This window comes from Mauremys mutica, chromosome 24 (genome assembly GCF_020497125.1).
Source record: "Mauremys mutica isolate MM-2020 ecotype Southern chromosome 24, ASM2049712v1, whole genome shotgun sequence".
Classification (NCBI taxonomy): Eukaryota; Metazoa; Chordata; order Testudines; family Geoemydidae; genus Mauremys; species Mauremys mutica.
This window is the reverse complement of record NC_059095.1, coordinates 6,304,091-6,331,580: the sequence shown is the minus strand read 5'-3', so window position 1 is coordinate 6,331,580 and position 27,490 is coordinate 6,304,091. Positions and strand designations below refer to the sequence as shown.

The 27,490-nt window shown below is 59.0% G+C and overlaps 1 protein-coding gene across 2 annotated transcripts; it reads right to left on the bottom strand.

Moving 5' to 3' along the window:
* Positions 1-172: 172 nt before the first annotated feature.
* On the bottom strand, positions 173-25,665 carry LOC123355863 (transducin-like enhancer protein 1). Of its 2 annotated transcripts, none has more exons than XM_044998668.1 (21): positions 25,515-25,665; positions 24,293-24,419; positions 23,419-23,558; positions 22,659-22,722; positions 21,937-21,981; positions 15,919-15,981; positions 15,602-15,676; positions 12,300-12,486; positions 11,450-11,466; positions 9,791-9,895; positions 9,562-9,606; positions 8,961-9,116; positions 7,466-7,604; positions 6,356-6,540; positions 6,195-6,271; positions 5,628-5,877; positions 2,450-2,697; positions 2,146-2,293; positions 1,870-2,020; positions 1,178-1,254; positions 173-903 (listed from the first exon to the last, which is right to left on the bottom strand). In XM_044998668.1, the coding sequence occupies exons 2-21, from the start codon at positions 24,314-24,316 to the stop codon at positions 796-798; spliced, it is 2,304 nt and encodes a 767-aa protein (XP_044854603.1). In that variant the 5' UTR covers positions 24,317-24,419; positions 25,515-25,665; the 3' UTR covers positions 173-795. The 2 variants fall into 2 exon arrangements, with proteins under 2 accessions (XP_044854603.1, XP_044854604.1); XM_044998669.1 differs by having other exon boundaries at positions 175-903; positions 15,635-15,676; positions 25,515-25,664.
* Positions 25,666-27,490: the final 1,825 nt, after the last annotated feature.

The following is a 27,490-nucleotide window of genomic DNA, read 5'->3' as shown; positions in this document are numbered from 1 at the left end:
GTAGGAATTCCAGCAAATCCCAGCCTTTCACCCCCACCCCGTAACCGAGTAAGTGTCCGCCCAAGTGCGGGGTGATGGAAAACGAAGCCCATGCAGGAAAAATGACTCCAAAAATCGCTTAAGGCTCAACCTCTTGCTGCACACTGCCATTATCCCTGCTTCGAGGGGGTGGCGGCGGCACGGCCAAGGAAGGATCTCAATACACCATCACCCCCGCTCCACTAGGACCTGCTGGGGACTACCCAGGAGCTGTTCTGGTTTGCCAGCCCTCACTCAGGATTGTTTCGGGGCTCCGCTGCACCGTGGGCTGCAGCTCCTTGCGGACTCCGGGACTCACCGCTCTCACGGGGGATTGTTCAGGTGTTTGGGTTTTTTTATTAAATACAACCTAGAAGCCAGACAGCCAGGGGTGGAGGGGCCGCTTCCTTCCCAGCTCAGCCTGGAGCATTAAAAAGAGGAGGAAAAGTGTACAACTGTTTAAAAAAAAAAAAAAAAGTCCCCCAGTGTTCAGATCAAAAACCCAAAAGAATGAGAACGCCCAGGAAGTTAGATCTAGGCAGACGCTGTCCCTTCGGGCCGAGAGCGCTGATTTCCTCACTGGAAGGGGGCGCTGGCTGGAACTCCAAGGGTCCCCCACTTCGCTCTTCGCTCCAGCTTCGACGACGCACACACCCCCTCCCCCCGGCTCCCTTCCAGGGGTTCTTTGGAAAGTCACTGCTGTGGATATTTGTCCATAGGGCAGAGGGGGCGGGCTGGCAGGGACGCCCGGCCTGTTCGCCCACGTCCAGCCACCTTTCAGTAAATGACTTCGTAAACCGTGGCCTTCTTGTCTCCCGAGCCGGTCACGATAAACTGGTCGTCGGTGGAGATGTCGCAGCTCAGGACCGAGGAGGATTCCTTCGACTGCAAGGCAGAGCGGGGAGAGGAGACGTTGCAAAGCAGCTCATTTATAAGGCCGTGGAGTGGTGCAGTGATTTATACCAGCTGGCCTTGAACCACTTAGCAAGGCCTCCAGGGAGACACCAGGCTGCGCTAGTTCTGAGAGCCGCTTGCTTGAGGATAACGGATTAAGACAAATTTACTACTGGACTAAAAACTGGTCCCCCGCTGAGACGGCCTCTCCTGCTGCTGCCCCTAGTTTAACCCCTTGCCGGGGCAAGCAACCCCCTTTGCTCACCTGGAAGATGCTGGCTCCATAGGGCGTCCGCCAGGCGTTCAGCAGATTGTCCTTCCCTGTGCTCACGAACCATTTACCTGCGGCAGAATGTCAGCGCGTGAGCAGGACGGAGGGAGAGGGAGGGAGGGCCGGGTCAAGCATGTGGCCCCGTCCCCAGATGAGTCACAGGATAGCCCCAGGACAAAGAAGCAGGTGTGTGTGTGGGGGGGGGGGAAGATGTCTCCCCACCCCCTGCACAGAACCGGAGGCATGCACCAAAATTATACTCCAAAGCCAAACGAAGCGAAGGAAAAAGGGATCGCTCTGACTCAGGCAGAGCAATCGGTGGATTGATGCCAGTGGAGATACAAGTGAGGCACTCTCATGCTTCAGGGAATACCAGGCTCGCTGCAAAAGGTCAGGAAGGAAGGCTCCTCTGCTTCCTCCTACCCCCAACTGCAGAGCTGCTTAGGTGCACGGTGCAGAAGGGGCTGTTCGCCTTCCCCTAGGGGCTCAGACATGGGACTCTGCTGGCAAGAGGGTCCCAGAGCAGAGGGGATATGGGGCTGGGGCAGGCCAGCTCCTTCCCACTGCAGGTGGGACAGTGGCATGGCTCCAGAGGCAGGACGCAGGCCTTCGCATGGAACCCTGGTACAAAGGGGTTCACAGCTCCGCTTGGCCCAGGCGGCCCACAAGCGACTGTGCGTCCCTACCGCAGGAGGCGAATTTGAGGGAGAGGACGCAGCTCTCGTGGAGGTGGAGCTGGTACTTGTCCGGCTTGGCCACGTGCAGGATCTCCACGTTGCTGCTCTCCATGCCGACGGCCAGCCACTCCCCCGAGGGACAGTAACCCAGCGAGAAGATCTGGGGAGAAGGCAGAGTCAGGCCCCAGGAAGCGGGTCCCTGCCAGGCTGGCTCTCCGGGGGAGGGGAGAGCACAGCGCCCGCCCCCACCCGCTCGGGCTCTGCAGCGCCCCGTCGCCCCCCTACCTGGGAGCTGAAATCGTGCTGCTGCAGCTGGCGCCCCTCCCGCAGGTCCCAGCACCGCACCGTGTTATCCAGCCCCCCCGTCCACAGCCTGGTGCCGTCGTTGGAGATGTCGATGCAGCTGGCGCCGTCCGTGTGGCCCTGGAACTGCCTGGAGGGGAGAGCGCGGCCGTCAGGCACCGTCGCCTGCGGCAGGTTCGGGTCCTGTGGCCAGGGGGCACCTCCCCTCTCCAGCGCTAGCCAGCCGCACCGCATTGCATCCTGGGAAGGGATGCCCAGCAGGTGGCAGGCAAACCCCGGCGCTCACCTGACCAGAGTCTGGTTCTGCAGGTCCCACACCACGATGTTGCCGTCGCTGCAGCAGGAGAAGCAGACCTTGGCGTCAGGGCTGATGGCCAGCGCGTAGCAGGCGGGCGCCGAGGAGGTCAGCTCCGCCTTGATGCGGGGGGTGGGCGCGGCCAGGTCCCAGATGGACAAGGTGCTGGCCTCCCCGCCCACAATGAGGCTGCGCCCGTCCGGGAGGAGCTTGCAGGAGCGGATGTAGTTGTCGCGGTTCTGGGGAAGGGAGAGGAGGAGGAGCGGAGGGGTCAGCTATGGCCATGGCTCAGACATCCGCTCGAGTCCTAGCTAGTGGCCAGTCGCGGCCTCCCAGCTCCGGAGGGGACTCCCATGGGAGAAACCCCAGCGGATGGGCTGATGGGGGTGGTGGAGAGAGACCTGCAGCCCACACCCTCTGGAGCTTGGCTTCCAGCAGTGAACACATACACCCGGGGGCCCAAGAGGGGGGCCTTGACTTTACTAGCACGTGATTGTTAGTGCTTCATGCCCACAGCATCAGCTCTCCCCAGCAGCTGCTCGACAGACACGGCTGGTTCTGGCACACGAACAAGAGGAGCAACCATGCAAGAGCCTGTGGGATGGGGCTCATGGCCAGGAGCAGATTAGTCAGGAGGGACACAGGCCCTTTTCCCAGGTGGGAAGGGCTAGTGGTCAGGACATTGGCGGAGACTTGGAGTCTATTCCCAGCTCTGCCAGACTCCACGTCTGACCTTGGTCAAGTCACTTAGCCTTGCTGTGCCTCAGTTTCCTCACCTGTAAAACAGTGACAATGGCACTTCCCTGCCTCAAAGGTTGTCACAGATTTTTAAGGCCAGAATGGGCCACTATGTTCATCTACTCTAGCCTCCTTCCTACCACAGAACAGAGAACCTTTCCCAATAATTTATGTACCACCTACAAATTACTAAAATACAGATTTCCCCTCTCCTGAGTTTCCAGTGCAGCTTGAAGTGATCATGACTCATCCGCTTTCTTGTTTATGCATCAGTATCTTCAAGGTCAGCACAACTCCAGGGAGAAGATTTACCACCAGACTGCTGTCTTAGGGCCAGCAGGAAGAGAGTGCTCTGGATTTTGTTGTTAGAAAGGGAGGTACTTGAAATCTAGTCAACGTTAAAAAGAGTTCCAGGTACTGTCCCCGCCCCAGTGGCCCCAGAATCCCATTTTCCAGGATGTCTCATTAAACAAGGGACTAAAGACCCCACAAGCAAAAGCAGAAACTGACTACGGCCAATCCTGCAAACCCTTATGCAAATGCTTAGCTTTAAGCACGTGTGAGTATTTGCAGGATCAGGGCCTCAAGGACTATATCTAGGGGAAACAGTGAAACTGGTTACGCACATCGCTGGCAAAACAGACCGACTCATTTCCTGTCTGCAATAGTAATCAGTTCACCGTGTCCTAACATCTCAGCAAGGGAATAGTGCGGCTACATTTTCATTCTCATCAGATCATAATGAATCTGGACAGAGCTTTGAAAGCCATGTGCACCCACCCTGATGCACAGGTCTAAGCTGGACTGTGTGTGTGTGTGTGCCATAGTTGTGTGTGTTCACACAACCCTGGGCTTGTGTGTTCCTCAGTTGGGGTGCATGCTACTAAAGGATTTTTGCCCTTTGTACACGCATAGAAGCTTTTATCTAAGGATCTGAGTGGGCTTTATAATACCACTTTTCATCCAAAATCTTAAAGCATTTGACAAAGGAGGTCAGTATCATCACCCCTGTTTTACAGATGGGGAAACTGAGGCTTAGGGAGGCAGCATGACTTGCTTGCGGTGATCCAGCAGGCTAGTGGCAGAGCACGGAACAGAACCCAGCCCCCTCCCCAAGCCGCAATCCAGCACACAGCGCACTAAAGCCATACTGCTTGATTCAAGGCCCAGCTCTCAGTTATATTAGCCCCAATTTACAGATGGGTAAACTAAGGCACAAACATCAAGTCATTTGTGCAAGGTTTAAAGGGAGGTGAAATTTGCAGGCGGGGTCAGACATGGAGCAGGGTTTAAATCTATGTCCATTAATTTTTTTAACTGACTCACAGGGACACACAAACACCTACACGCTACTGCCAGAGGATGAAATGCACTGACGGGGAGAGACCAAGACATTCTGATGACAGGGGGCCAGGGAAGCACCTAGACAGAGATCCCCAGGCTGCTACTGGCCACCAGTGGTGACAAAATCCTTTGCACCCAGCACCGTATTGAAGTACCACGTGGCAAAGCTGCTGAGCCCAGATCCTCTTTGTGGAGTTTCTACTGAATTAACTTCCTGTCTTAAACTGTCGCATTAGCCCAGTGGCCACGCCCCACCCCAAAGGTGGCAGCCAGAAGCGATGGGATGAGGGGGAATATTCGGGCTAATTTGCAGACAACTTCCCATGTGTTTCTCTGGGTGGGAACTTTGCACCAATGATCATTGCACCTGCAGTTCACTGGGTCTCCAGGAGCACATCCCTTACTCATCTCAGGGAGCTGCTTAAATACAAGATGCCCATTGAAATGCCTCCCTAAACTGGACACACCCACGTGCACCCACAAACACTGGAGGCTGCATCCAGCCTGGCAGGGTCTGTCCCCTCCGAGGCTGCAGTGGAATTCCGAGGACATAAAGAACATAGACACACCAAACTGGGTCATTGAACCCAGTATCCCACAGCAGCCAGTACCAGAGCGTCAGGGGAGCGTGTCCAGAACAGGACAGCTGGAGTGATCCACCCCCGTCTTCCCCTCCTGGCCGTCAGGGGTTATGGGCTGACCTGAGCACGGGGTTGTATCCCTGGGTTATGGGCACCGGATTGTATCATCTTGGCTAATAGCCATTGATGGACTTAACCTCCATGAACTTAACCGGGTTCAAAAAAAGAACTAGACATTTGGCCAGAACAACAGCCCCTGGCAGTGAGTTCCACAGGTTGATTGTGCATTGCACTTCCTTCCATTTGTATTAAACCTGCTGCCTACTAATCCCATCAGGTGACTCCTGGGTTGTGTGTGTTATGTGAAGGGGTAAACACCACTTCTCCAAATCACTTTCTCTACACCAGTCACGATTTTATAGATCTCTCCCATATCCTCTTTCTAAGCTGACCTGCCCCAATCCATTTCTGCTTCTCTTCCTCTGCCTTCCAACCCTTCCCCTTACCAAGCAGTCCAGCTGCGCCACGGGCGTCTTGGTCCCAGGCTGCCCCACGTCCCACACCTTCACGCAGCCCTTGCCCCCCGTGTAGACGTGCCGGGTGGAGTTGCTGATGGTGACGGCGCAGACCACCTCGCCGTGGGTCAGGGTGTGGAGCTGGCGGGCGTGCCGGGGGATGCCGGTGCCGATGAGGGCGTCGGGAGGGAAGGGGACCGGCTGCATCTGCCCGTCGGCGCTCACGTGGAAGGAATAGGCGCTGCAGGGGGAGGGAAGCATCAGCAAGACCCAGTCCCCTGCGCAAACTGGGTCCGGTTCTCCCTCCACTCCCAGAGGACACATCGCATTAATAAAAGCCCAGCATCAAACCCTCGAAGCCGGGGGGCTGGGGGTGATTTAAAAGGAAGGAGCCTGCTCAGAGCCCGCTCAGCATCAGCAACTAGATCTGCTTTGCCATCCAATGCCCCAGACTCACACTTGGCCAGGGCTACGCCCAACATGGAGAGGTGGCACGCAAGGGGAATCCCCACCCCCGGCACAGCCCACATCAGCTCAGCTGGCATGTGCAGCACTTACGGTTTGCCTGAGGTCCCCGCCTGCATGCTGGCCGACAGCCCCGGGACACGCATATGGCAGTGCGGGTCGTAGCCGACCTAGCCAAGCAGAGAAGAGAATTCCCTTCAACCACCCGCAGGAGGAGGCCGGCCGCCGTCCCGCCACCCCGCCGGCGCACTCACCAGAGGGGAGCGGCCGTAGCCGGCGGCTCCCACGGCCGCCGCTGCCCCGTTGAGCTGAGAGGACACCAGGTGCAGCCCTGCGTAGGCCCCAGCCCCGGCCATGTCGCCGTTGACGGAGGGGTGCGCCATGCCGAAGGCGGCCGGGTAGGAGCTCTGCATGGCCAGCGGGTTCCTCAGGCCCAGAGCTGGGAAAGGAGAAAGTCACAGAGATAGAGGAGCAGCAGCAGCCAGGACCGGGGGCGGGAGGGAGCTGCTCAGGCCCAACCTCACTGCGGTGCCTGGAGCAGCATCGCTGGCCGCACGCGGGGCTAGGCACGAGCATGGCCTTGCTTGGGGCCCAAGGGAGAGCGGGGCCACCAGCCAGGGGCTGCTCTGGCCACCTGCCGCAGAGAACGGCCCCACCGTTTACAGGGGCCGCAGAGAACTGGCTCTCGCCGCCACACCTGTGCATCTTGGTCAGTCCTGCCTCCCGACGGCCGGATTGGCTGACGCGGCTGGCTCTGAAGCCCGGCCTTTGCCAGCGAGGCAGCATCCCCCGAGGGGTGCGCGTGGGCTCGTTCGCGGATCCTTCCGCTGTGCGCTCGCTGAAGCGCCCCCTGCACCTGGCAGGGCAGGCAACGTGCTCGAGGGGCACGGACGGGGGAGCTGCCTTGCTGACCGTCGGGCAGCCGGCTCGGCCTTCGGCTGCTCCCTCTTCAGCCCTCGCGCTCAGCGAGGCTCCATGGCTTTGGGAGCTGATTGCTGGGTACCTGAGCCAAGGTCTCATTCTCCCAGGACAAGGCCTCTTAGAGCCACCGGATTTGATATCGCAGAGGTGGAGGAGGCGGCTGCTGGAGCATCCTTTCCCCATCACACCACTCCACCCTAGCTGGGGTGCCCTGTCCCAGGAACGGCCCGTGGTGCCGCCTCTCCAAACATGGGAAGCATCAGACTGGGGTCTAGTCCCCTGCACTAGGGCAGAGCCAGAGCCAGCAGCCCGGGCAGCCCAAGCCCAGCCTCCTGGGTCACCAGAACGGGCTGATTTGCACCCAAGTGCCGAGTGAATGCGTCTCGCTGCCCCCTGCCCCACGGTCACCGTAACCTCCGTCCCCATCCCCAGCCTCCCACTACCTAACGAATCCACCGAGGGCTTTGCTGCCCCCGGGCGGAACTGCTGGGTGGCACTGCTGCTGCTGGAGCCTGGCACCGTGGCGTCTCCTTGGGAAGTCGGGGTGCTGGACTTCAAACCGGGAGTCGCGGCTTTCTCCACCTGCAAAGGAGAGAGACTCAAAACTCAGCTGCAGCAGCAGCCTGGAAACCCTCCGCCCTCATGGGCACCGCCTTCAGCCAAGGCTTTTCTGGGCACCGCGGGCTCCAAACTCCTCCCACCCACAGCGCTGCAGCCCCCAGCCCCAACCTGGCAGCCATCCAAGCCTCTGATTTACTGCCTGGTTGGGAGCAGAGAGCCCAGCCTGGCTTCCCCCCAGGCGCCCTGGCCCCAAACACCACTGGGAAATCGGGATGCTCCCCTGGGCACGAGAACGGGGAGACGGAGGGCTCTGTAGGGCGCTGGTGAGCCGAAAGCCTGGCATTGGTTTAATTCCGGGTAGCTGCATGTTACCGCCACGCTGCCCTGGCACCCCAGCAAGCCAAGCCGGCTACGTCCTTGCCCCCCATGCACAGGGGTTAGCACAGGAGCCTGGCGCAGTGGGGAGAAGGACCCCGCGACAGGCCAGCAAACCCACCTCACCCAGGGCAGAGGCCACTGCCAGAGGCCGCCGCGAGGACGGCGGCTGCATGAGATGCCCAGGAAACACTGCCCTACTCTCTCCTCCTGGAGCGGGCAGCCTGGATCTGCCCTTGCAATGCCCTGCGTGGCTGGTGGGGTGGACTCCTCTCCAGCAGAGCTCTCCGAGCACCGGCGGGCTGCACCCGGGGCTGGCGATAGGCAGAACAGCTCCGCTCCCACCAGCGGGGGCACGAACCGCTCCGCTAGCACGAGGCAACGCCTCCGAGCCAAGCCCAGCGCTTGCTTCTGCTGGCACTCAGTGCAGCGGCCACGTGGGGCTGCTTTTACACGGCCACTTCCTGACCATAATGCCCTGCCCGCTCCCGCCCCCAAGAGAGAACAGGCAGCCAGTTTCAGAGCCCTGAAGTCTGGGCAAAGCCAGACCAGCTGTGCCCAGGACACGCCCGCGTTGCAAGGGGGACAGCCCGCGTGGGCACACTGGGATTGCGCTAGCTCGCTACACGGAGCGGAGGAGCTGCAGCAGCACAGGGCAGCGGGGTCCATACCTAGGGGCCTGGGCAGGACCGTGCTGGGGGCGGCTCGCCCGTGCCGCTGCGGCCGCACTGCTATTGCTAACCCGCTCAGAGCCAGCTCGGATACACCGACGTGTGCTGTCGTCACCCCTCGGAGGCCCCCATTCTCAGCTCACTCCACCCCATGGGAAACCGAGGCCAGGACGAAACCCGCAGGGCGGCACCAATGTGAGATCAGACTCCGGCTCTCCCTTTTCGTGACGAGGGGAGTGTGCTTCCTCCCCACACCCTACTGCTCCCTGGATAGCAGGAAACCAATGAACCCCATCAAACACACACACACACACACACCCCCCGCACATACCGTGGGCTGGTCCTTGCTCCGGGATGGGGAGGTGCTGCTGGACGAGGCCATGGAGGTGGGACTGAGCGGCACAGCCTCCTTCCGCTGCAACGGGACCTTGTCCACCCCGTTCTCACGGGAGGAGTACGAGTGGACGCTGTGCGGGGAGGAGGGGTCCTGTAGGACAGAAAGATCAACCGGCCTCAGGTGGGGGGCTCCGGCTGCTGACGGGTACAGGAGCCAGGCACCTCCCACAAAGCCAGCAAGGAACTCCATACAACCGCCAGAGGCAGGGTGAGCTAGTGGTTAGAGCAGGGCTGGGCGGACTGGGCCTCTGAACTCCTGGGTTCTGCTCCCAGCTCCGGGAAGGAGTGGAGCCTCGCAGGTTAGAGAACTAGTCCAGACTCCGGGGTGCTCTTCCCAGCTCTAGCGATCCGATCAGGACTCCTGGGTTCCACTTCCAACCTCTGCTACACAATAGTGCGACCTTAACCTCTGAGGGCCAGTTTTGCCTTCAGTAACAGGGCCAGGCCCTGCCACAAGGAAGGTCTAGAGCCCACCAGACTGAACCGCAGCCCATCTAAACGCCGAACCGAGCCAAGGCGCGTGCCCGAGCACTGACCTCGTCCACCACCAGGTTGTCCTCGCTCTTGTCCGCATCGCTGCCCTGAAACGCAGAGAGAGGCGCGTTCACACCCAGCAGCCGGCACGGCCCCGCTGGAGGCCTGCTCACGGCTCGGCACACGCAAACCCAGCCTAGAAAAAGGAGCAGTAGAGGGGAGAGGCCCCCGACTACCTCCTCTGCCCCGGGAACACCCCCCCACCGTCAGCAGCTGCAAAGAACCACTCACGTAGTCCGTGACGAAGTCCTTCTCCTCGGCCTTCCTCTTCTTGCTGTTGCTCAGGTACTCCGAGATGGCTCGCACCCGCTCCCCGTTGGGCAGCGCCAGGGAGCTCTGGGGAACGAGAGGAGGAGCAGCTGGGTTACAAAGCTGATTCAGCAGGCCCAGGCTAACACCCCCCACCACCAAAGGGGGCTCTGCCCCCCGCCCTCCCAGCAGGATGGACAGGGATAACGGCAGAGCCCCCTACCCTCCACCCCATGGGGCACAGGAGACGTTCCCACGAGGCCGCCGCCTTAGCACAGCTGGACTCTGCTCTTCCCACGGGAGACCGAAGCCACTTCACCCCGCCCCGGCTGCATCTCTCGAGCAGCACGGGAGGAACTGAAGCTCCGTTCGCCTCCCCCACTAACCCCCAGGACAGCGATGGGGACAGAGCGTAAAGCCGGAAGGGGGATCCGGCCAGGAGGCGACCTCCTGACTCCGGGGCGTGCGCCTGCCCAGGGCAATGGGGGCCTCTAGCCACTGGGCAGTCGACAGGTCGTCCCCCACTGGAACGCGGCTCCTCCAGACCAAGCTTAGGTCCCAGCTCCAGTTCACAGCAGAACGTGGGGGTGGGGGCAGCGGCAAGAGACTGGGTCAGAAAGACACAGGAGTGAGCTGAGCTCCATGGCCCCCAGGGCTCCGCTGGCAGCTTGTGGCCACAGCCCCCCCCCCGGTTCCCACTAGGCAGGAGGCTGGGGCCCCAGAGGTTTGCGCAGGGCAGCAGAGCAGGCCGGCTCTGGGGACGCACACAGCAAGCTTTGCAATCTGGGAGATATCCCCCGCCCCCAGACGTGGGTACTGCCAAGGCTGCTGGACCAAATGCTGTCCTCTTTCCCCTACTGGCTTCCACTACTTGTATGGCATCCCTCTGCCTCAGTTTCCCCATCACTAAACCAGGCATAAGCTTCACCGGCCGCCCACACACCCGGGGCTGCTGTGGATCCAACACCGCCCTGGCATCAGAAGGGCAATACCAGCCCAACTGGAGTCAACGGGACCTGCACCCGTGGGGCTGAGCTGGGGCCCCACCCTCTGCACAGGGCATCAAGAGCTGCAGAAGGGGGAGCGCAGGGGTGGCGGGCGAAGGAAGAGGGAGATGAACCCGGCAGCCCAGGATGGGGAAAGTCTGGACTGGGGGGACCGGGCGGGTTGCCAGGGTCACAAGCTGCAGCAGCGCCAGCCCAAGCGGGAAGATTTTGCCCAGCTCTAGCCCTAGACATGAAGGGTGCGGCCCCTGCCCCCAGAACTGCGTTCCAAGGGGTGCGCCGCTTCCAGCCCCCATGGCGAGCTAGAGGGCGGGTTCACGCGAAGCCCCCTCTTCCCCCCATACGGGGGTGCCATGCACTGCCTCCCTCCCCGGGCAACACGGGCGGGGGAAAGAGATTCAATCCACCATGACCTTGGCCGCCTGCCAGCTGCACGCAGCGAGGATGCTGCGAGGTTGTAACCCCGCTTCCGCCAGACCCGCAACCTCCTCCCCCGCCCCGCCAGGAGGGAACCTTCCCCCCCCCACGGCTAAAAGGAGCTTTTAAAGGCTCCCCCAGCCCCCCCAGTCTCCCTGGCCAAAGCCTTTCGCAGCTGGAAGGAAACAATAAGCGGAGGAGGAGGAGGAGGAGTACTTACGGGACCCAGGTCTCGCTCTGTCTCCATGGCAACGCGGATCAGCAGCAGGGCAAGAAAGGGAGAGAGAAGAGGGTGCTGCTTTCATCTCCGAGCCCCCCCCAGCACGCACATGCTCTCCTGCCCTCCCTCCCCATTCCTCTCACGGGGAGGCAGCGTCTGCTGCCACCCACCTCTGCAGCTTGTGGACAGGACGGGCTGCTAAGCTGGTCCCCGAGAGCGCCCCAGTAACATGCCGGGTCACATGGGGTGGTGGGGGTCAGCTCCCAGGATTTGGAACCCAGGCAGCGGGGAGGGGACCTTCCCCTTCCTTGCTGGGGGCATATCCTGCGCCCTGCACCACAGTGTCCACCCCAGGACAGAGCCCTCCGCCCCAAACCCAAGTGCTCGTTGCACCCCCTGCTAGCAGCTGGGGAGTTCCCCCAGGGCGGAGGAGCCGGGCTGCTGCCTGAAAGGCCCTCGCTGTAAGAGACCCCCTGCTGGCAAGGACCCAAGGGAAACTCAAACCCCCTCCCCACCACCCAGCCTCTACCCAGAGGGCCCGATCCACCGATGCCCCACCCCGTGCCCAGTTGTGCTCTGGAATGACTGAGGCTGAATCTCTACCGTTTCCACCCGCAGCACTTCGCCCCGTCCAATCGCCAACCCCAGTGCAAGAGAGCAGGGTGCCCAGAGAGTGAGAACGGCCTTTACACTCCGTCCGAGGCTGGCCGGGATGGGGTTTAACCCCAGGGCTCTGCTCCCCGTGGCCAGCCATACCCCAGGCTCCCTACTCTGGAGCTCACCATCTCGACAACTGGGAAATCAAGGTTAAGATTCCCTGCTCTCCCAACCCCCTTTACCCCAGCCCTACCTCTGTGCTCGCTGTCGTGAAGTCCCCTGTCGTCCTTCGGGAGGAGCTGGCCCTGAGCTCCCAGGGCCCCGGACAGAGCCAACAGCCCAGAGGCTGCACCGATGCTGGCGGGCTGCATGCCGGAGGGGTGAGAGGTCAGCGGGATGGGAGGGGCGTGGTGCGACAGGTGCTGCGCCTGGAGCTGATGCTGCGGAGAGAGAGCGCGGAAAGCCGGGCGGATGAGACGCCAGCGCCTGCTTTTCCTCACCCTGCCTTCAAGGGCCAGGCCAGCCTCGCTGACTCAAGGCTGAGAACCCGTGCAAGCCAGGATCTCCAAGAAGCTGGCGGCAGTGAGACGGACAGAGCCTCACTCCAGCCGGGAAGGAACCAGAGGCCGCTGCCCGACAGCGGTCAGACGGCAGGCTGGCCGGGGCCCAGAGGAAGTTTGCCTGGCCACTGCCGCCCATGCGGTACCTGCACTATGGACAGAGGACGTCCGTCTCCAGAGCTCTCAGTCCAGCCCCTGGCACCGGCGCTACATCCGCTTTAAGAAATAAAGGGAGAGGTCAGAACTACAGCGGCGGAAGGACACGAGTCTGGGCCTTCCCTGAAGAGGGCTCCCAGGTAACATCCCAGACAGGGTAACAGTGGCCAAAATAACCTTCCGGCCTCCGCCGCAGCTGTCTTGGCTTCCCCCGGCCACCTAAGAGATCACAAGCCAGGAGCCAGGCTGGGCTAGCAGCGTGATTCACCATACACAACAATCCTCTGCTTCAGCCAAGCACCGCTTTCTCCCTTCGGTCACAAGCGAGTTTTGGATGGCTACTCTTGGGAAGATGGTGGCAAAAAAACATCTCTTCCCAATAGGGCCACTTGTCAATTTCGCTCGCAAACCAAAAAATAGACCCCAAACCCATCCCTTTCTCCAGCTGAGTCGCTAACGGCCCTTTATAAAGTTAATTACAATCCACTTTGCATTCTGCACACTTGACTTTCTACATTTCTCTCTGTGGGGCCAGAGGAGTCTGTTTCACTCCGGTTTGGAGTCCTGTTTCATCTGCATTTTTAGGGCTGAAAAACCCAGGTGGCAAACAGTAGGGAAAAGTCTGTTTACACTGCAACAGAAAGCTTGTCAGAGAAGCACCTTGCTTAGCGTTCCTTTTTTATAAGATTGTTGTGGGGGGTATTTCATTTATTATTTATTTATTTAAACCAACACAGTATGAATCTGGAGTCACAATATAGCTTGATTGTGTCCTCTCAACTAAAAATAGGCATGGAAGGATCAGATTTTTGTTGGTAAATATTATTGTGTCAATATACACACACATTTTCCATTAGTATCACTGGAAACACAAACAGGCCAAGTAAGAAAAATGCTCCTTGTGAACTCAGTGTTTAAGAGTTTTTAATTCGTATATTTTTGACATGGGAGGTGGTGTTGGTAGTTTGTGTTTTAATGGTTATAAAGCTTTAACTTTTTGATTCTCAGCATCTACTGCCAATTAATAAGTATTGGCTATTGCATCCATAATTTCCCACAACGGTGAAAATATAAATATATGTAAAAAAAAGGAAAAAATGCTTTAAAAGAATTGATATTAGTCATCAAAATGATATATAAAAATATTGAATTCTGCCAAGCCTTCCTAAGAAGCAGTGATGTCTGTGGCTCAGTAACCCCACACAGACATACCAGCCCACAGAATCCTCAGCACCCAAATCTATTGAGCAGCAGTAAAATAAATACACACGTCAATTATCCAGCCCTGCCATGATCCAGCTCCATCATTTTTAAAGTATTCCTCCTAAGCGGCGCTCCCCTGCCTCACCAAGGTATGCAAGCGCTAATGCTCTTAGATCCTCATTTGGGAGAGCCTCTTCCTTCCACCCCCTATTCTCCTGCGCCATTTGTCCTGCTTCTCTGTCACATCCAGGTCTCTAAGCCTCCAACTCTCAGCTGCGTTCAGCCTTCCCATCACAGCTTGTAAGAGCCAAGCTGCCAGCCCTCCCCGCTGCAAGGATCCATAATGCTGCCTCGTCTTCTGTGCCGCACGCTGGCCTCCGCGAACGCCACGTTTTGTTCCAGACGCTCTGCTCGGCGTCTCATGTCCCCAATCCTTGGCATGCCGTGCCAAATCCAATTACCCTGTTCCATTATCGTTTTCACGGCCCTACGTTTAAAGGCTCTCATAATCTGCTCATTAAGTGCGGCTATGGAGCAAGTTGTCACCGCTCCTTTACTGGGCCCTGCTTCCTTCCTCCTGTTTTATTTCTGCCAGCGTCTCACATGCTTCCCCAGGACGGGATTATGCTTCCCTTATCCTCCCACCACTCAGTACAAAATCCCCCCCGAAGTCCCCAAGAGGGTCGGCTGTGTGCCTCCATCCACCCACCCACCCACCTGGCTGGCAACTGGCCTGACAAAGACACAGCCATCCCAGCTCCCCCGCACGACACACATTCACCAATTTTCAAGGGGACTCGTCTTCACGCTCATCACCCCACATCCCTGACCAATAGCTCTTCTCCAGCCTTCGACACCTCACACGGTCCCCCACGGCCAAGAAGGGGGCAGCCCAACCTTAAAACAATTCTAGGGTCCGCGCCCAGTGGGGATTGAACGGGGCTGGGTTAACACACTAGCCCGTCCGTACTGGAGAGGGGGGCGGTTGACGCTCAGAGGGCATTTCCAGGGACTCTTTGGAGGCACGTGCTTTGCTGGCATCTCAGGAAGATGAGGAGAAAGAACCCTGCCCTCCAGTGAACGGCGCCGACCACCCCCCATCCTGCCTGAATGGTGCAACGCCGGCAGAACACAGGTATAGAGGACCTATGGAGTACCTACAGCACTGGCCCTTTAAGAAACAACCCCCCCACATGCCCTGCACAAGGTTCCCTGGAATTCAGAGACTCCGCTCCCCAGGGGGCAGGACAAATTTTAAAGGGCCAGTAACATCAATAAAGCAGCTCGGGATTCTACCCCCTGCGATGGGCAGGGAGGGAAAGGGGGAGAGCAGGAGCTGCAGCAAGTTAGGGAAGCTGCTTCCCACCTTGCTGTTAGATGCCAGAGCTAGTGGAGTGCTCCCCTCCCCCATCCTCCCACTGAGCTCATTATGGGATAGAAGCCACGCATCAGCCGAGGTCCCAGACAGGTGCTCCGAGATGTGGGAGAGGCACCACCCGGTGCCAGGAGAGCCCACATGGACCCCGCCTCGGACAGGCCAAGAGCCCCTCCCCACGGCCCCGGGGGCAGGAGACCGAGTTAAACCCCCGGAGGGGCGGTACACACTGTGGCCAGCAGCGGGGGACGGTCCACATACCCCGATTGCCGCGTTCAACTCTGCCATAGTCACCTGCTTGGCTCGCTCCACTGCCTGGACCACTTGCTGCTGATGCTGGGAGGAGACAAAAAATAAAATAAAATAAAAATAAAACTCCTCCTCTCCCCTTTAAAAAGGCAGGGAAAGGAAATGGCATGACCTGACCCTCCCCCACGTGCAGGCGGAGGTGCCTGGCTTTCCCAGAGATTGAGAACACAGCCTGGGATGTTCCAAGCCCTGGCTGGAGCCAGACCCGCCCAGACAGCCTGCACGAGCCCACACCCCCCCTGCCCGCAGAGACAACAGGTTCACCTCACCTCCTGGGACAGGAACGGGATGAGCTGGGCACAGATGACGTTGAGCCGCTTGGCGATCTCCGTCTGGAAGGAGAAAACGTGCAAACGTCAGCGGCACCTGTGAGCTGCTCCTGTTGCACGTCCGTTGCCCCACAGGCTCGGGCCCCTGGGCAGGGCTCACCACGGCGTGCAGAGACCTTCAAGAAACACCCCCCACCCCTTCCTGCCAAGGGCTGCCCGGTGGCCTAGCCTCCAAGCCAACAGTGATCTGGAGCTAGGCAGCACTGTGCCCATTAGAGAGTCCAGGAGGAGGAGCTCAAACCCCCGTGTCCTGACCCTATTCTAACACAGGGGTTACCTTCCGCCTCTGGGATCCCACTTCAGCCACCACACTTAAGCCCTGTTGTGCACCATCGAAAGCAGGGCCGCCCAGGGGGCCCCCACGAGAATATAATATTCTATAGTTTTGCAACTTTATGGAAGGGACCCCCCAAAATTGCTTTGCCCCAGGCCCCCTGAATCCTCTGGGCGGCCCTGATCAAAAGCTTTGAGCGTGTCACGTGCAGACCCCCCTCACTGCCAATGCAGCACGGCTGGTGCTAAGCAGTTACCACGTCCCATCCCAGATTTGGCTGCATTTCAAACCGAATTATACACAGATGGGTTCTCCCAGCGCCAATGAGCGCTCACATACACACACACCATCCGCAGCTGCGGCGGCCCCCTCGCCGGAGAGGTAGGTAGGTATCACCCCTGTTTACTGAGGGCAAAACAGAGAGTGCAGAGCAGGGCCGTGACTGGCTCATAGGGTGACCAGATGTCCTGATTTTATAGGGACAGTCCCGATATTTTGGGCTTTGTCTTATATAGGTGCCTATTACCCCTCGCCCCCAGCCAGATTTTTCACACTTGCTGTCTGGTCACCCTGCTTGCTCATGATCGCCGTGGCAGAGCTGTGAATAGAACCCCGGAGTCCTAGCCCCCCCACGGCCTCTTCTGCTGTCAATGTACATGCGTGATGCCCCACGCTCCCCATTTAGCGTTATGGGGGGGGAGCTCATGCAGCCACCACTCAGGGTGCCGCAGAAGCCAGTGCCACATGTGGATTCTCCCGCTCCGTGGAGCGAGCGGAGAGCCACAAGCCGGACAAGCGTGCAGGCTGCCGGGGCTCATTTCCTCCTCGGAGAGCTCCGTGGGAAAGGGGGAGGCAGGCTGTCAGCTCTCTGGGACAGGGCCCGTTGTTTGTGCAATGCCCGGCACAGAGGGGAGCTGCTCCCGGATGCTGCTGCCAGCCAAACACACACTAGTTCCCACCCCTGGCGGAAAGAGGACTCCCCAGAAGCCACTGACACATCAAAGCCCGTCTAGATGGAGGATGTGACCCCCGAGTGAGCTCTTCATTCTTTGCTGCATCTGCGGCCCCCGGGGTAGGAGACACACTTAGCTGCTTAAATACCCAGCTCTGCCCCCTCCCTTGACAGCCACTCTCCGTCCTGCGGGCTCCTTCCAACCCAGGCCCTCCAGACCCAGCAGGAGTCCTGCCGCCCAGCTACAATGAATGGGGGAAGGCAGAGGAACCCCTTCCTGAAAGGGCACCGTGTGATCCTGAGAGCACCTGAAGGGGACGGGGCGGGGGGCGGTCCTTACTGCAGGGGACGCCACTCAGCTTCCCTGGGAAACCAAGCAACGGTCACCCCTGGAGAGGTGAGGAACAGAGCCCCCTGCACCCCAAGGCTGATCCAAGCCAGTCCCTGCAGACTCAGCCTGCTCCATGTTCAGTGCTCCTCCGGCCTTGGGGCGGGAAGCCCACAGCATCTCAGAAGCCAGAGCCGAGCATCCAGACCAGGTGCTGACATGCCTGCTATGTCCTACCCCAGAGAAAGCTTCCCCCGGATCCTGAGTGCAACCATCTCCCCATGACGGGCAGCTAATGAGCCATGCACCACCAAATTTCGGTGATAGCATCCTGCCCCCTCCCATGTCCTGTCAAGATGCCCCCGCCCCAAACGTCTCCAAATCCTTCTCCAGCCCTGCCGAGTGCTAATTGATGCTCTCGGTGGTTTGCCAGGAAGCCCTGGAGAGGTGCTCTCGTTACAGCTGCTGTTTTTCTGCAACACTTGAGTGCCACAAGCAATCAGACGGCCTGAACGCAGGAAGAGAGCGAGGGAGGGAGAGAGGACCGCACTGCACTTCAATCAATGCCCCAGCTACCACGCTGGGCAAGGCCAGACAAAGCCTCCCCCGCCAACGATCCAGCTTCAAGCAGCTGAAGAAAGCGGTGAATTAAAAGGGACAGGGATCCCCTCAAACACAGGAGGGAAGCCAGGCTGGGGTGACCCTCACAGCCCCCCCCCCCCCGCGAATCAGCTGGGGGGAGGGCATTCCAGCTGAGGAACCCCTTCCCAGGGCTGGTTCATTCACACTGCCCTGAGGCCTCTTTCTAGCACGACCCAGCTGTGGGGGAAGGGAAGGGTACCTGGTGCCCCAACGCTCACCAGCTTTGGGCCCGAAGCAGCTCTGCCCTTCCCAACGCTGGAGTGAAGGCAGCTGCTTCTAAGAAGCCACCAGAGGCAGCGCAGGATGGGAGACAAGCAGCCTCTGGATTTGACTCCCAAATCAAGAGACCCGCAGGACCCTGGTGGGGGCATATGCCCGAGAAAATGACCCACGACAGCCCACTCAGAGCACGCCGGGCAGACAGAGAAGAGAACATCAGACCCACCCACAGGTGGCCAGAAAAGGGTCCCCACATCTGCAGCCGTCACACACGGGATGCACCCGTGGGAGTCATATGGGCCCAAAGAGATGCTCGGTACCTCCCCCTTTATCGCTATCTAATGGGGTGACCCTCATTCGAGCCACGTGCCGAGGGGGGCTACTGGAGATCAGGCAGAGGCCATGCAGCCTAGCAGATAGGGCACCAGATTGGGAGTCAGGCCAGTGACCTGGGAAAGTCACCTCCCCTCTCTGGACCTCCATTTAGACTGCAAGCTCTTCTGGGGAGGACTGTGTGTGTCCATCCAGCATCTAGCAAAGTGGAGCCCTGATCTCAGCTGGAGCCTGTAAAGCTGATGATCCTGTCCTAGATCTTTCTCACCCATGAAAAACAAAGCCAATAGCCATGTGCTCTCTGCATTCCCCCTCCCCTCCCAGCACCAAAAAGGAAACAGCCCCTCCCCTCCCCCTGATACACACCAGCCCCCAGAAAAAAAAAATTGGCAGCAGGTAGTTTCTGGGAAGGATTTAGCCATCTCCTGGGGCCAGCAGTGATGGATTCTCCTTCCTAATGCACTGATGGGCAGCCAGCTCCTCGGGGAACGCTGCCTCCAATTCGCTCCCGCTCGTTAATGTGCAATTTACTGGCACTTTAACGCTCTCAGCATGAAAAATGATCATGCTGTTTTCAGGGCTTTTTCTCTCCCCCATCTCCTTCGCTCGCTAGTTTGGGTGGAAAAGTCCAAATCCAGGCAGGTTTGAGGGTTTTTCCTGGTACAAATAACATGCCAAAAATATCATCTCGCCGGGATCCGCCTGCATCTTCTCCCGCCTGGACCACAGCAGGGTTTATGGTGCTACATGGAGCAGCCGTTAAAAGACAATCCAGCTCCTCCAGCCGCAGTGCAATGAATCCCCTGTTGAATGCTTAGGGACCAGGGCTTCCTTCCCAGTCCGGGAGCCGGCCAGAGAGAAGAAATCCATTCCAGCAGAGCTTGGCCCGCTCACCCACCGGCCTCTTCAAAGCTCCGACACAAGAAAGCGGCACACGACACGAGAGGGAAACCAGGCGGCCTGGGGAGAAGTAACGGCTTAAGTAGAGCGTCGCGCCCGGTACCGAAGAGTGGCCAGGGTTAAAAGGGATTGGACGGGTCGGTTGAGAGCTGGCGGGACACGGAGCCTTTTGACCGGGTCGCCGGTTCGAAGTCAGCCGGAGGGCAGCGGCGAATCCCAGCACGCCATGGCGACGCCAGAAGCAGCGGATCGCCCTCGTCTCGTTCCGAACGGGCGGCTGTAGCCAACGCGGCTAACCCCAGCTTCTTGGCGGTCTCAGCGGAGGGGCTAAGGACGGAGCAGCACCAGTCCCTTGCAACTCAGAGGACTTTCGGCCCCAGCCCCTGAAGACTCCACCTGGCCAGCCCCACAGTAACCACCCGCTGGGCGCTCGAGACAACGGGGTTTTGGGCTCCTTCTCTGAGCTTATTGAGAGCAGGGCAGGAGACCCGGCTCAGCGAGACGCGCTTTGGGTGGCCTCCTCCTTTGGCCGGCCCATTCAGCCGCTCATCCTTTTTATTAACGAGACTCCTGATTGAGCATTAAGTTAACGACGCGCTCTTTATGCCAGCAGCTAGCGGCGCGCGATAAAGCAAAATAAAATAGGGCTTGTGCGGGCTGGCAGAGGCAGCGGGCCAGGGAGGTGGGAGCGGGCAGCGGGCCCGGGGCATTAGGTTGCCTGCTGGAGAGGCAGGGTGGGAACGGGACAAGACCCAGAGGAAGGCTCCACTTGGGACGACGAGGCGGGCGTGCAAAGGAGAGGTTCCGTCTCCCCGCAGCACCGATAACCTGCGGCCTTCGGCGCGGGCAGCTCCCATTTCTCACACGAGGGCCATTGGCTGTCAGAGCGCAGACTTACGGGCCCTCGTTAAAAGTGCAGACAGCACGCTGGCAGGCGGCCAGCGGCACCTGGAATCGGCAGTAAATACTGCTGTCTGCGCAGCGCTGCGAGCGAGCAGCCAGATGAAATGGGGGAGAACGGGGGGGGGGGGGGGCAGAGCTGTGTCCGTTTCCCTTCAGCTCTCAGTCTCCTGGTTGTGCTTCCCTTAAGTCCCTGGCTTTACCAGGTGGCCTTTTCCTTCTGCTGGGAAGGCAGCGGAGAAGCAAGCCGGCTCCGCAAAGCCAGGGAGCAGGGCAGCCGTCAGTGCAACCCGGAGCTAAGGCTGCCCCACCACATCCCCCAGTGCTCCCGAGCTGAGGGGGGGGGACAGCCCAGCCTTGGCTGCAGCCGGGTCTCCAAAAAGAGAGACACCCGCGGAACAGCTGGCCGGGCCGGGGGACGCGAGTCCACCCGGGTCGGGGGCGAGGCGGAAGGGATGTGCCGGCAAAGGCACACGCTGCCAGACTCCTATGCAGCCTCTTTAAAAATAGATGAGAAGAAACCTTCTGTCTCAGAGCAGCTGGTAACCCAGTGCGCAGTGCAGCCGGGGTGGGGGGGGAGGGGAAAGCCTGATGGCTTCCGAGGCCCTGGAGTCCCCTCCCCACACCCACCTCTGCTCCCACACGGGCTCCCTGATACAGACGCCGCATGGCCACTGCGGGTAGCAGGGCAGATCTGGTAGCAATGGGAGAAGATCCAACACTTGGCCCGTCCTGGGCACCACAGGGCCTCAGGACACTTGCCAGGAACCCCAGGCAGCCCCGGCGTAGCCGCTCACCAGAGCTCACCAAGAGGCTGGTAATGAATTATCTGACAGCTTCCACCCCAGTTCTCACCCCTCTTCCATTCCCTAGCTGAGTGCCCAAGGGCTGCCGGGCTTAGCTCAGGGGTCCCAGGGCGCCAGGTCCCCGGACTGGACAAGCGGGATGGCAGCGAAAGTCAAAACCCGCCTCCCACAAGTGCTTGAGCGCGCAGGCCCAAAGCTCATCTTCGCCGCGTGCTCGCTGAGTTTCCCCAGCACCAGGCAAAGGCTCAGCGGAAGCCCCTGCCGCAGGGGCGCACGAAGACCACCTCTGTCGGCCAGAACTATTCCCACATCGCAGGGGGGAGGCGACACCGAGGGACCATCCCAAGGGCACTAGGCAAGTCAGTAGCAGAGGTGGAAATGGACTCCTCCACTCACTCTGCAACAGTGGAGCTGCCCCCATCCCGTGCAACATGGGAAAGGCAGGGGGGAACCCACACCCCAAGCTGTGTTTTGCATAAGGAGAAAAGCGACAGGGTTGGGTTTATCTGGGACGGGGATGGGCTACGAAGCAGGAAGCAAGGGTGAGCCCACCGGGGGCTACCACAGGCAGCTGGCAGGAAGACCAGGCCTGCCGGAGACTCACCTGTTTGTGCATTTCGATGTTCAGGCCGTAGGACATTTCATAGTACTGCAAGGGAAAGAACACGGCGTCACTAAGGGAGATGCACGGCTAATGGACAAACCAGACACTGCAAAGTCCTCTCCAGCACAGGCGTGCGAGGTCAGCCTGACCCCGAATTCCTGCATTATCGGGACCTGCTGGGATCAGAAGATACTGCCCCAAATCTCTCTGCCAGGCACGGGGCGAGCTCTCCCCAGCACCCCACCCCCTGGAACAGAGAAACAATATAGCAACCAGGACGGTCGTCTTCAAACACAAGCCCCACGTGCTAGGCAATCTCTGCTGCTCACCGTCTGGCTCGATTTCTCTTCCAGCAGAGAGGAGAGAGATGGAAAAGGGAAACTAACGAGCAGATTCCAACCCCTTCCCCTCCCAACTCCAGCAATAAGAGCCGAGATGGGGCTGTACCCGCCTGTCAATTCCCTCCCCGCACAGCTCGGGGCCCAGTAAATCATCAGACCAGCGCTCCCTCCCACCCTCTCCGGCAGCAATAACACGCGGCTGAAAGCCATCAAAGCAGAGCTCAGCCGCACTCATCTCACGAGTGAGGTCACCCAGCCAGATCTCCGGGGGCAGGAGCAGCAGCCCAAGTACAAGCCGGTAGCCAAGGAAACCCAACCCGGCTGGTCTTTCGCTTGCTCCGAACGCTGGGAAAGGGGAGCGCCACCCCACACCCCGCTCACCATGACATAATGTCGCTGGATTTCTGTTTTTTCTGTTGCCAGTTTTTCACATTCTAACTTCAAGCTGTAAAAATAAAGAGAGAGAGACCCCCCCATCCACCGCCCCCCACCAAGCGAACAAGGGTTAGTCGGCGGCACAGAAGCCTAAAGCTTGAGTTTAAGATTTATGCAAAACTTTAGTCTGCCAACCCCTAGCTCAGAAAAAAGAGCGACTGGGCAGAATCCATTCCAGTCCCATCTGCCAAGAGGTAGGGAACTGGAAAAGGGGGTGGGGGGGGGAGGGGATTCAGGCAGGCGCACAGGAAGGAGTGTGTGTCATGGGCTTCCGTGCTCCAAGGAAACAGGTTGCAGGAAGTTTGAATGTTCCCGCATCTGCTTTCCAAATGTAGCAGGCTACAGAGCAGGGGCAGGGGGTGCATTTAGGGATTGCTCAGCCTGGCAACAGAACAGGCAGGAATCTGGACCCGGATTACCAGACACGCAGGGGGAAAGCCCAGGCCCGTGTTGGGACAGAGCCGACAGCACAGGAGCACTAGACAGGCTTTTGGTCAGTGCTGCTCAAGAGCAGCGTTTCAAGGAACCGAGGTGGCTTCTTACACTCTTGCTACACGTATGGCTCAGTGCCCGTGCTGGCGTGGCGTGCCACTTCCCGCCCACCTAGACCTAATGCCCAGCGTGGAGATAGAGGAGTATTTTGTTGCCAGCCCAGATAAAGTGGCGCCGCTTCTCGCTGGCGCGGCGGGGCTTGGCGGCACGTTACCTGTGGTATTGGTTTTGCAGGAACTGGAATTCCTCCTTGATCCGGTCCAAGGTCTCCGGATAGGTCAGTTTCAGGGACTGAGGGGTTGCGGAAACCGTGCCAGCAGCTGCCGAAGCCACAGCGGGTGCCTGGAGATGAGCCTACGGCGGAGGGCATGGAAGGAAGAGGGCAGTCACTGCAACGTGGCCGCGCTATTCACGCAGCCTGCAAGAACCAGGCTCTCGGGAGGGGGACAACGACCGCAGAATCCCCAGTCCCAATTCCTGGGGCCACCGGCCCCACACCTGACTGTCACAAGGCAGAGACAGAGAGCAGGCACTCGTGGGAAGGGGACAGCTGAGGGAGAACGGACACAAAGGAAATCAGCTCCTCGAAGGGCGATCCTTTGCCACCTTTGGTCCCAGCTCGACAGCCAGGGTTTAATAGCCAAGCCGGAGAAGACCAGCACTAAGACGAATGCCGGCCGTACCGTCAGAGAGGTCTAAACCCAAGCTCCATCTAAGCCCTCGCACATACGCAGAAGTTGCACCAGTTTTAAGCGGATTTAGCTAAATCAGCGCAACCCTCCAGTGTAAACACTGGTCATTCAGTTTATCTTAGATCCTCTTCCTAAAAGAAACCGGAATAAGAGTGTCCACGCCGCCTTTCGCACCGGTTTAAATTCACACTTTAAGCTATACCAGCGAGACTCTCACGCAAAGGCAGAAGCACAGATACTTGCAACAACCGCTTCCTCCCTCTCCTAGGTGGGGCAATCCAGACAGGGCGGCCTGCAGGGATGTGGCGGGGAGAGGGTCAATTTAGCGCAAGTAAGGAACACCCCAATGCTGCTCCACACTGGGCCATGGGAACGGAGTCTAACCGGGGCACTCACCGGGGGGCGGTTTTGGGGGAACATCTTCGGAGCAAAGCAGGCCTGTAATCCCAGCCTTATCTCACTCCACCACTCTCTCAGGGCCCGGGCCCAAGGAAGCCGGCCAGCTCCAGCACGGCTACGGACTCTGAAAGAGACAGGGACAGTCACGTTCCAGCCAAGGAAACTCAAAGGAGGAGGATCCTCTTCATTCCTTCCCCGCCAAACCCCCACTACCACCAGTCCTACTACAGCCGGCCACATCTCATCTTCCCTCAACCCGTGGGAGAAGGTGAGATCCAACCAGGAAACGCTTCTTAAATTTCAATAGGAAGGTCTCTGCCTTACATGCATCCCAGTACAGCAGTGCTCTGAGCCAGAGGCCCCTTCCTCAGCCCCCGACAAATATCTCACCCATTGGCCCACCTTTTCAACAAGCCCACACTCACTCAGCCACAACCTCTCAGGATCCAGCTCACCCTGATCTAAATTCCAGCACCACCAACCCAGACGCTCCTCGCCCAGCTTTGTCATTAAGATCCCACCTGCCACCCTGCACCCCAAGCACCTGGCTGGCCCATCACTGAAATGGCTAGGCCCACCGGGCTTGGCTCCCTATGCATCCCCTCAGTGCCTATGTCCCATCTAGGCACCCGGCCTGCGAGCACCTCTGCCCGCCCTGCCCAGGGGAGGAACTCAACCCTCTTTATGTAGGTCAGGCCCTTGACACAGGCTGCAAGGCACTCCCCGGCAATGCCTCTCCCTAGCCCAGACCCATGCAACACCGCCGCGAGGATATGTCCCTGCACGGCTATGAGCAGGCAAGGAATACAGCCCCCCAGCCCCAACCCCAACCGTGCAGGCTCCCCTGCGCCTACAGGAAAAACCCAGCAACCTGGGCATCCTCCCTCCAGTGCCCCCTCCACGGCCACCCGAGACGCTAGTCCCCACTTACGGCCGCCCCGGAAAAAGCGCTCCACCAACCGGCCTGCCCTGCCCCCCAGCCAGCACCCCTCCCTGGCGAGCCAGCCAGCACCCCCTCCCTGGCCCCTCCAAAGAGTGCCCCCTCCCTCGCCCCCAACTCTCTCTCCTGCCCCCCCCCCGGGAACGTGCCCCCACTCACCAGCTCCCCCCCTCCGTCCAAACAATGGGCCCTGCCCCTCCGCAGCAGGTAGAGCCCGGCGGGCGGGCAGGGAGCGGCCCCCGCCGCCCAGCTCCAGCTCCCGCCCCCCGGGGGACTCACCGCGCCGCTGGCCCCGGGCGGCTGCACCCAGCGCGGAGCGGGCGGCCGGAGTCCGGGGCTGCCCGCGCGCTCGCTCCCGGCCGGCCTCGGCCCCCGCCGCGGCGGCAGCAGCAGCAGCTTTGCGGGGGGAGCGCGATCAATGAACTAGCGCCAGCTCCACGTGGGGCCTGGCTCGTGCGGGCAATCGCCGAGCCGGCTGGCCAATGGGAGCGCGGCGGGAGCGGCCCGCCCCCACGTGGGGCACGGCTCGGCGGCCGCCGATTGGGCGGCCGGGACCTGCCGCCAGTAGGATGTGTCAATCTGTGGAACGCGATGTAGCGGAGAGGAAGGTTAACCCTTAAAGGGGCAGGAGCGCCCAGTTAGGGAGAGAAAGAGAGATTTTGTGTGTGTGTGTGTGTGTGTGTGTGTGTGATGTGCAAAGAGAGTGAGGGTGCGTGTGAAAAGATGAGAGAATGAGTGTGCGAGAGAAACTGAAAGAGTAAAGTGCAAGAGCGCACAGGCGAGGTTCCATGTGCAAGAGTGTGCAGGCTAGACTGTGTGCACAAGAGCACGCGGGCACTATTGCATGTGCAGCAGTTATTGGTTGGCTGAAGAGCAGCATGCTGTAGAAGGGAGTTGTGTGCGGAAGGAATCTGGCCTGTGTTGTGTGGAGGCTAACATGTCAAGTGACTGATCTGGGTTGTGTAAGTGCACTGTGCGTATGCTAATCATTGACACTGGGTACAAGCCTTTGGGCTGTATGAATGAACAAGACTAGGCTCCTATTACCCCCCACCCCGTCCCTATTTTTCACATGTGGTGCCTGGTCACCCTAAACAAGACAGACAAAGATGAGAGAATGACCATGAGAATCCGCATAGAGGGGATTTTCAGAGCTGTATAGGGGATGGCTGCATGTTGGGTGCACGACATGATGTGCGGCGTGTGTATGTCATAACACAAATGAGTTATGTACCCAGGGGTTTTATCTCTGAGTGAGCGATGAGCAAGCAGGAGGTGTGTTGAGTAGAAAGGTTAAAGCAAGTGTGTTGTGGGTCAGGCTGCTTAGTTGTGTGTGAGGTTATACAATATTATCACCCCCAAGCTCTCAGGGCCTCCAAAAATCACGAGACTGGCTTAAAATTCGAGAGAGAGAGAGAAATCAATCGTATTCTTTTCCTGTTGCCTTCTGGTTTCTGAGCCCATAGGTCATCCTTTCAGGCTTTTCTCCATAACCACAAGAACTAGAAACCAGTGGTGTGGGAACAATTTCTCTAGTGTGGCTGGGTGCTGAAGGTTGAAACCATCTATTTGGGTTGTTATTACTACTTCAAGCCAGTGGGTCCAGCAGCACTCCCAGAAACCCTCGTTCCAGCGCCTATCCTAGCCAGCTGAAATTCACTCCATGGGACTCCAGGTTTTAGACCATCGCTGAAGACTCTTGCAGTAAGATTGTGAGAGCTGGTAACACTTCCTGGTGTGTTGTGAGCACGTACAGAGTAGGAGGGAGGAATTGATATTAACAGATTTTAGGGAGAGGATTAAAATAAGAGAGAGATCCCACAGCTCCTTGGAAAGGTGGTTGCACTTTTAGATACATGTCTTGCAACATTGGTCCACCTGCTGGCCAAAAGGATCCAGTTGTGGGATCAGGGCCTTAGACATCGATTCTCCATTACGTTATTTTCTTTCCTTCAACTTTTAAATGACTATGAAAAACGTAAGAATGGCCACACTGGGTCAGACCAATGGTCTGTCTAGCCCAGTATCCTGTCCTCTGATAGCGGCTGGTGCCAGACGCTTCAGAGGGAATGAACAGAACAGTGGAGTTATTGAGTGATCCATCTCCTGTCGTCTAGTCCAGAGGTTTTCAAATGCTGGGTCGCACCCCAGTACTGGGCCGCGGAATGTCAGGCACTGGGTCGCAGCGGCTCTGGTCAGCACCGCCGACCGGGCCATTAAAAGTCCCATCAGCAGTGCTGCCCTGCTAACGCAGG

What these genes read in the sequence shown, in the direction of transcription:
- LOC123355863 (XM_044998668.1), bottom strand. Translation starts at nt 24,316, where the DNA reads ATGTTCCCCCAAAACCGCCCCCCG. An exon ending in AGTTGAACGCGGCAATCGGG is followed by an intron (nt 12,487 to 15,601) that starts GTATGTGGACCG and finishes CTCTCTCCGCAG; the next exon opens with CATCAGCTCCAGGCGCAGCA. An exon ending in TGGCGCAGCTGGACTGCTTG is followed by an intron (nt 2,698 to 5,627) that starts GTAAGGGGAAGG and finishes TCCCTTCCCCAG; the next exon opens with AACCGCGACAACTACATCCG.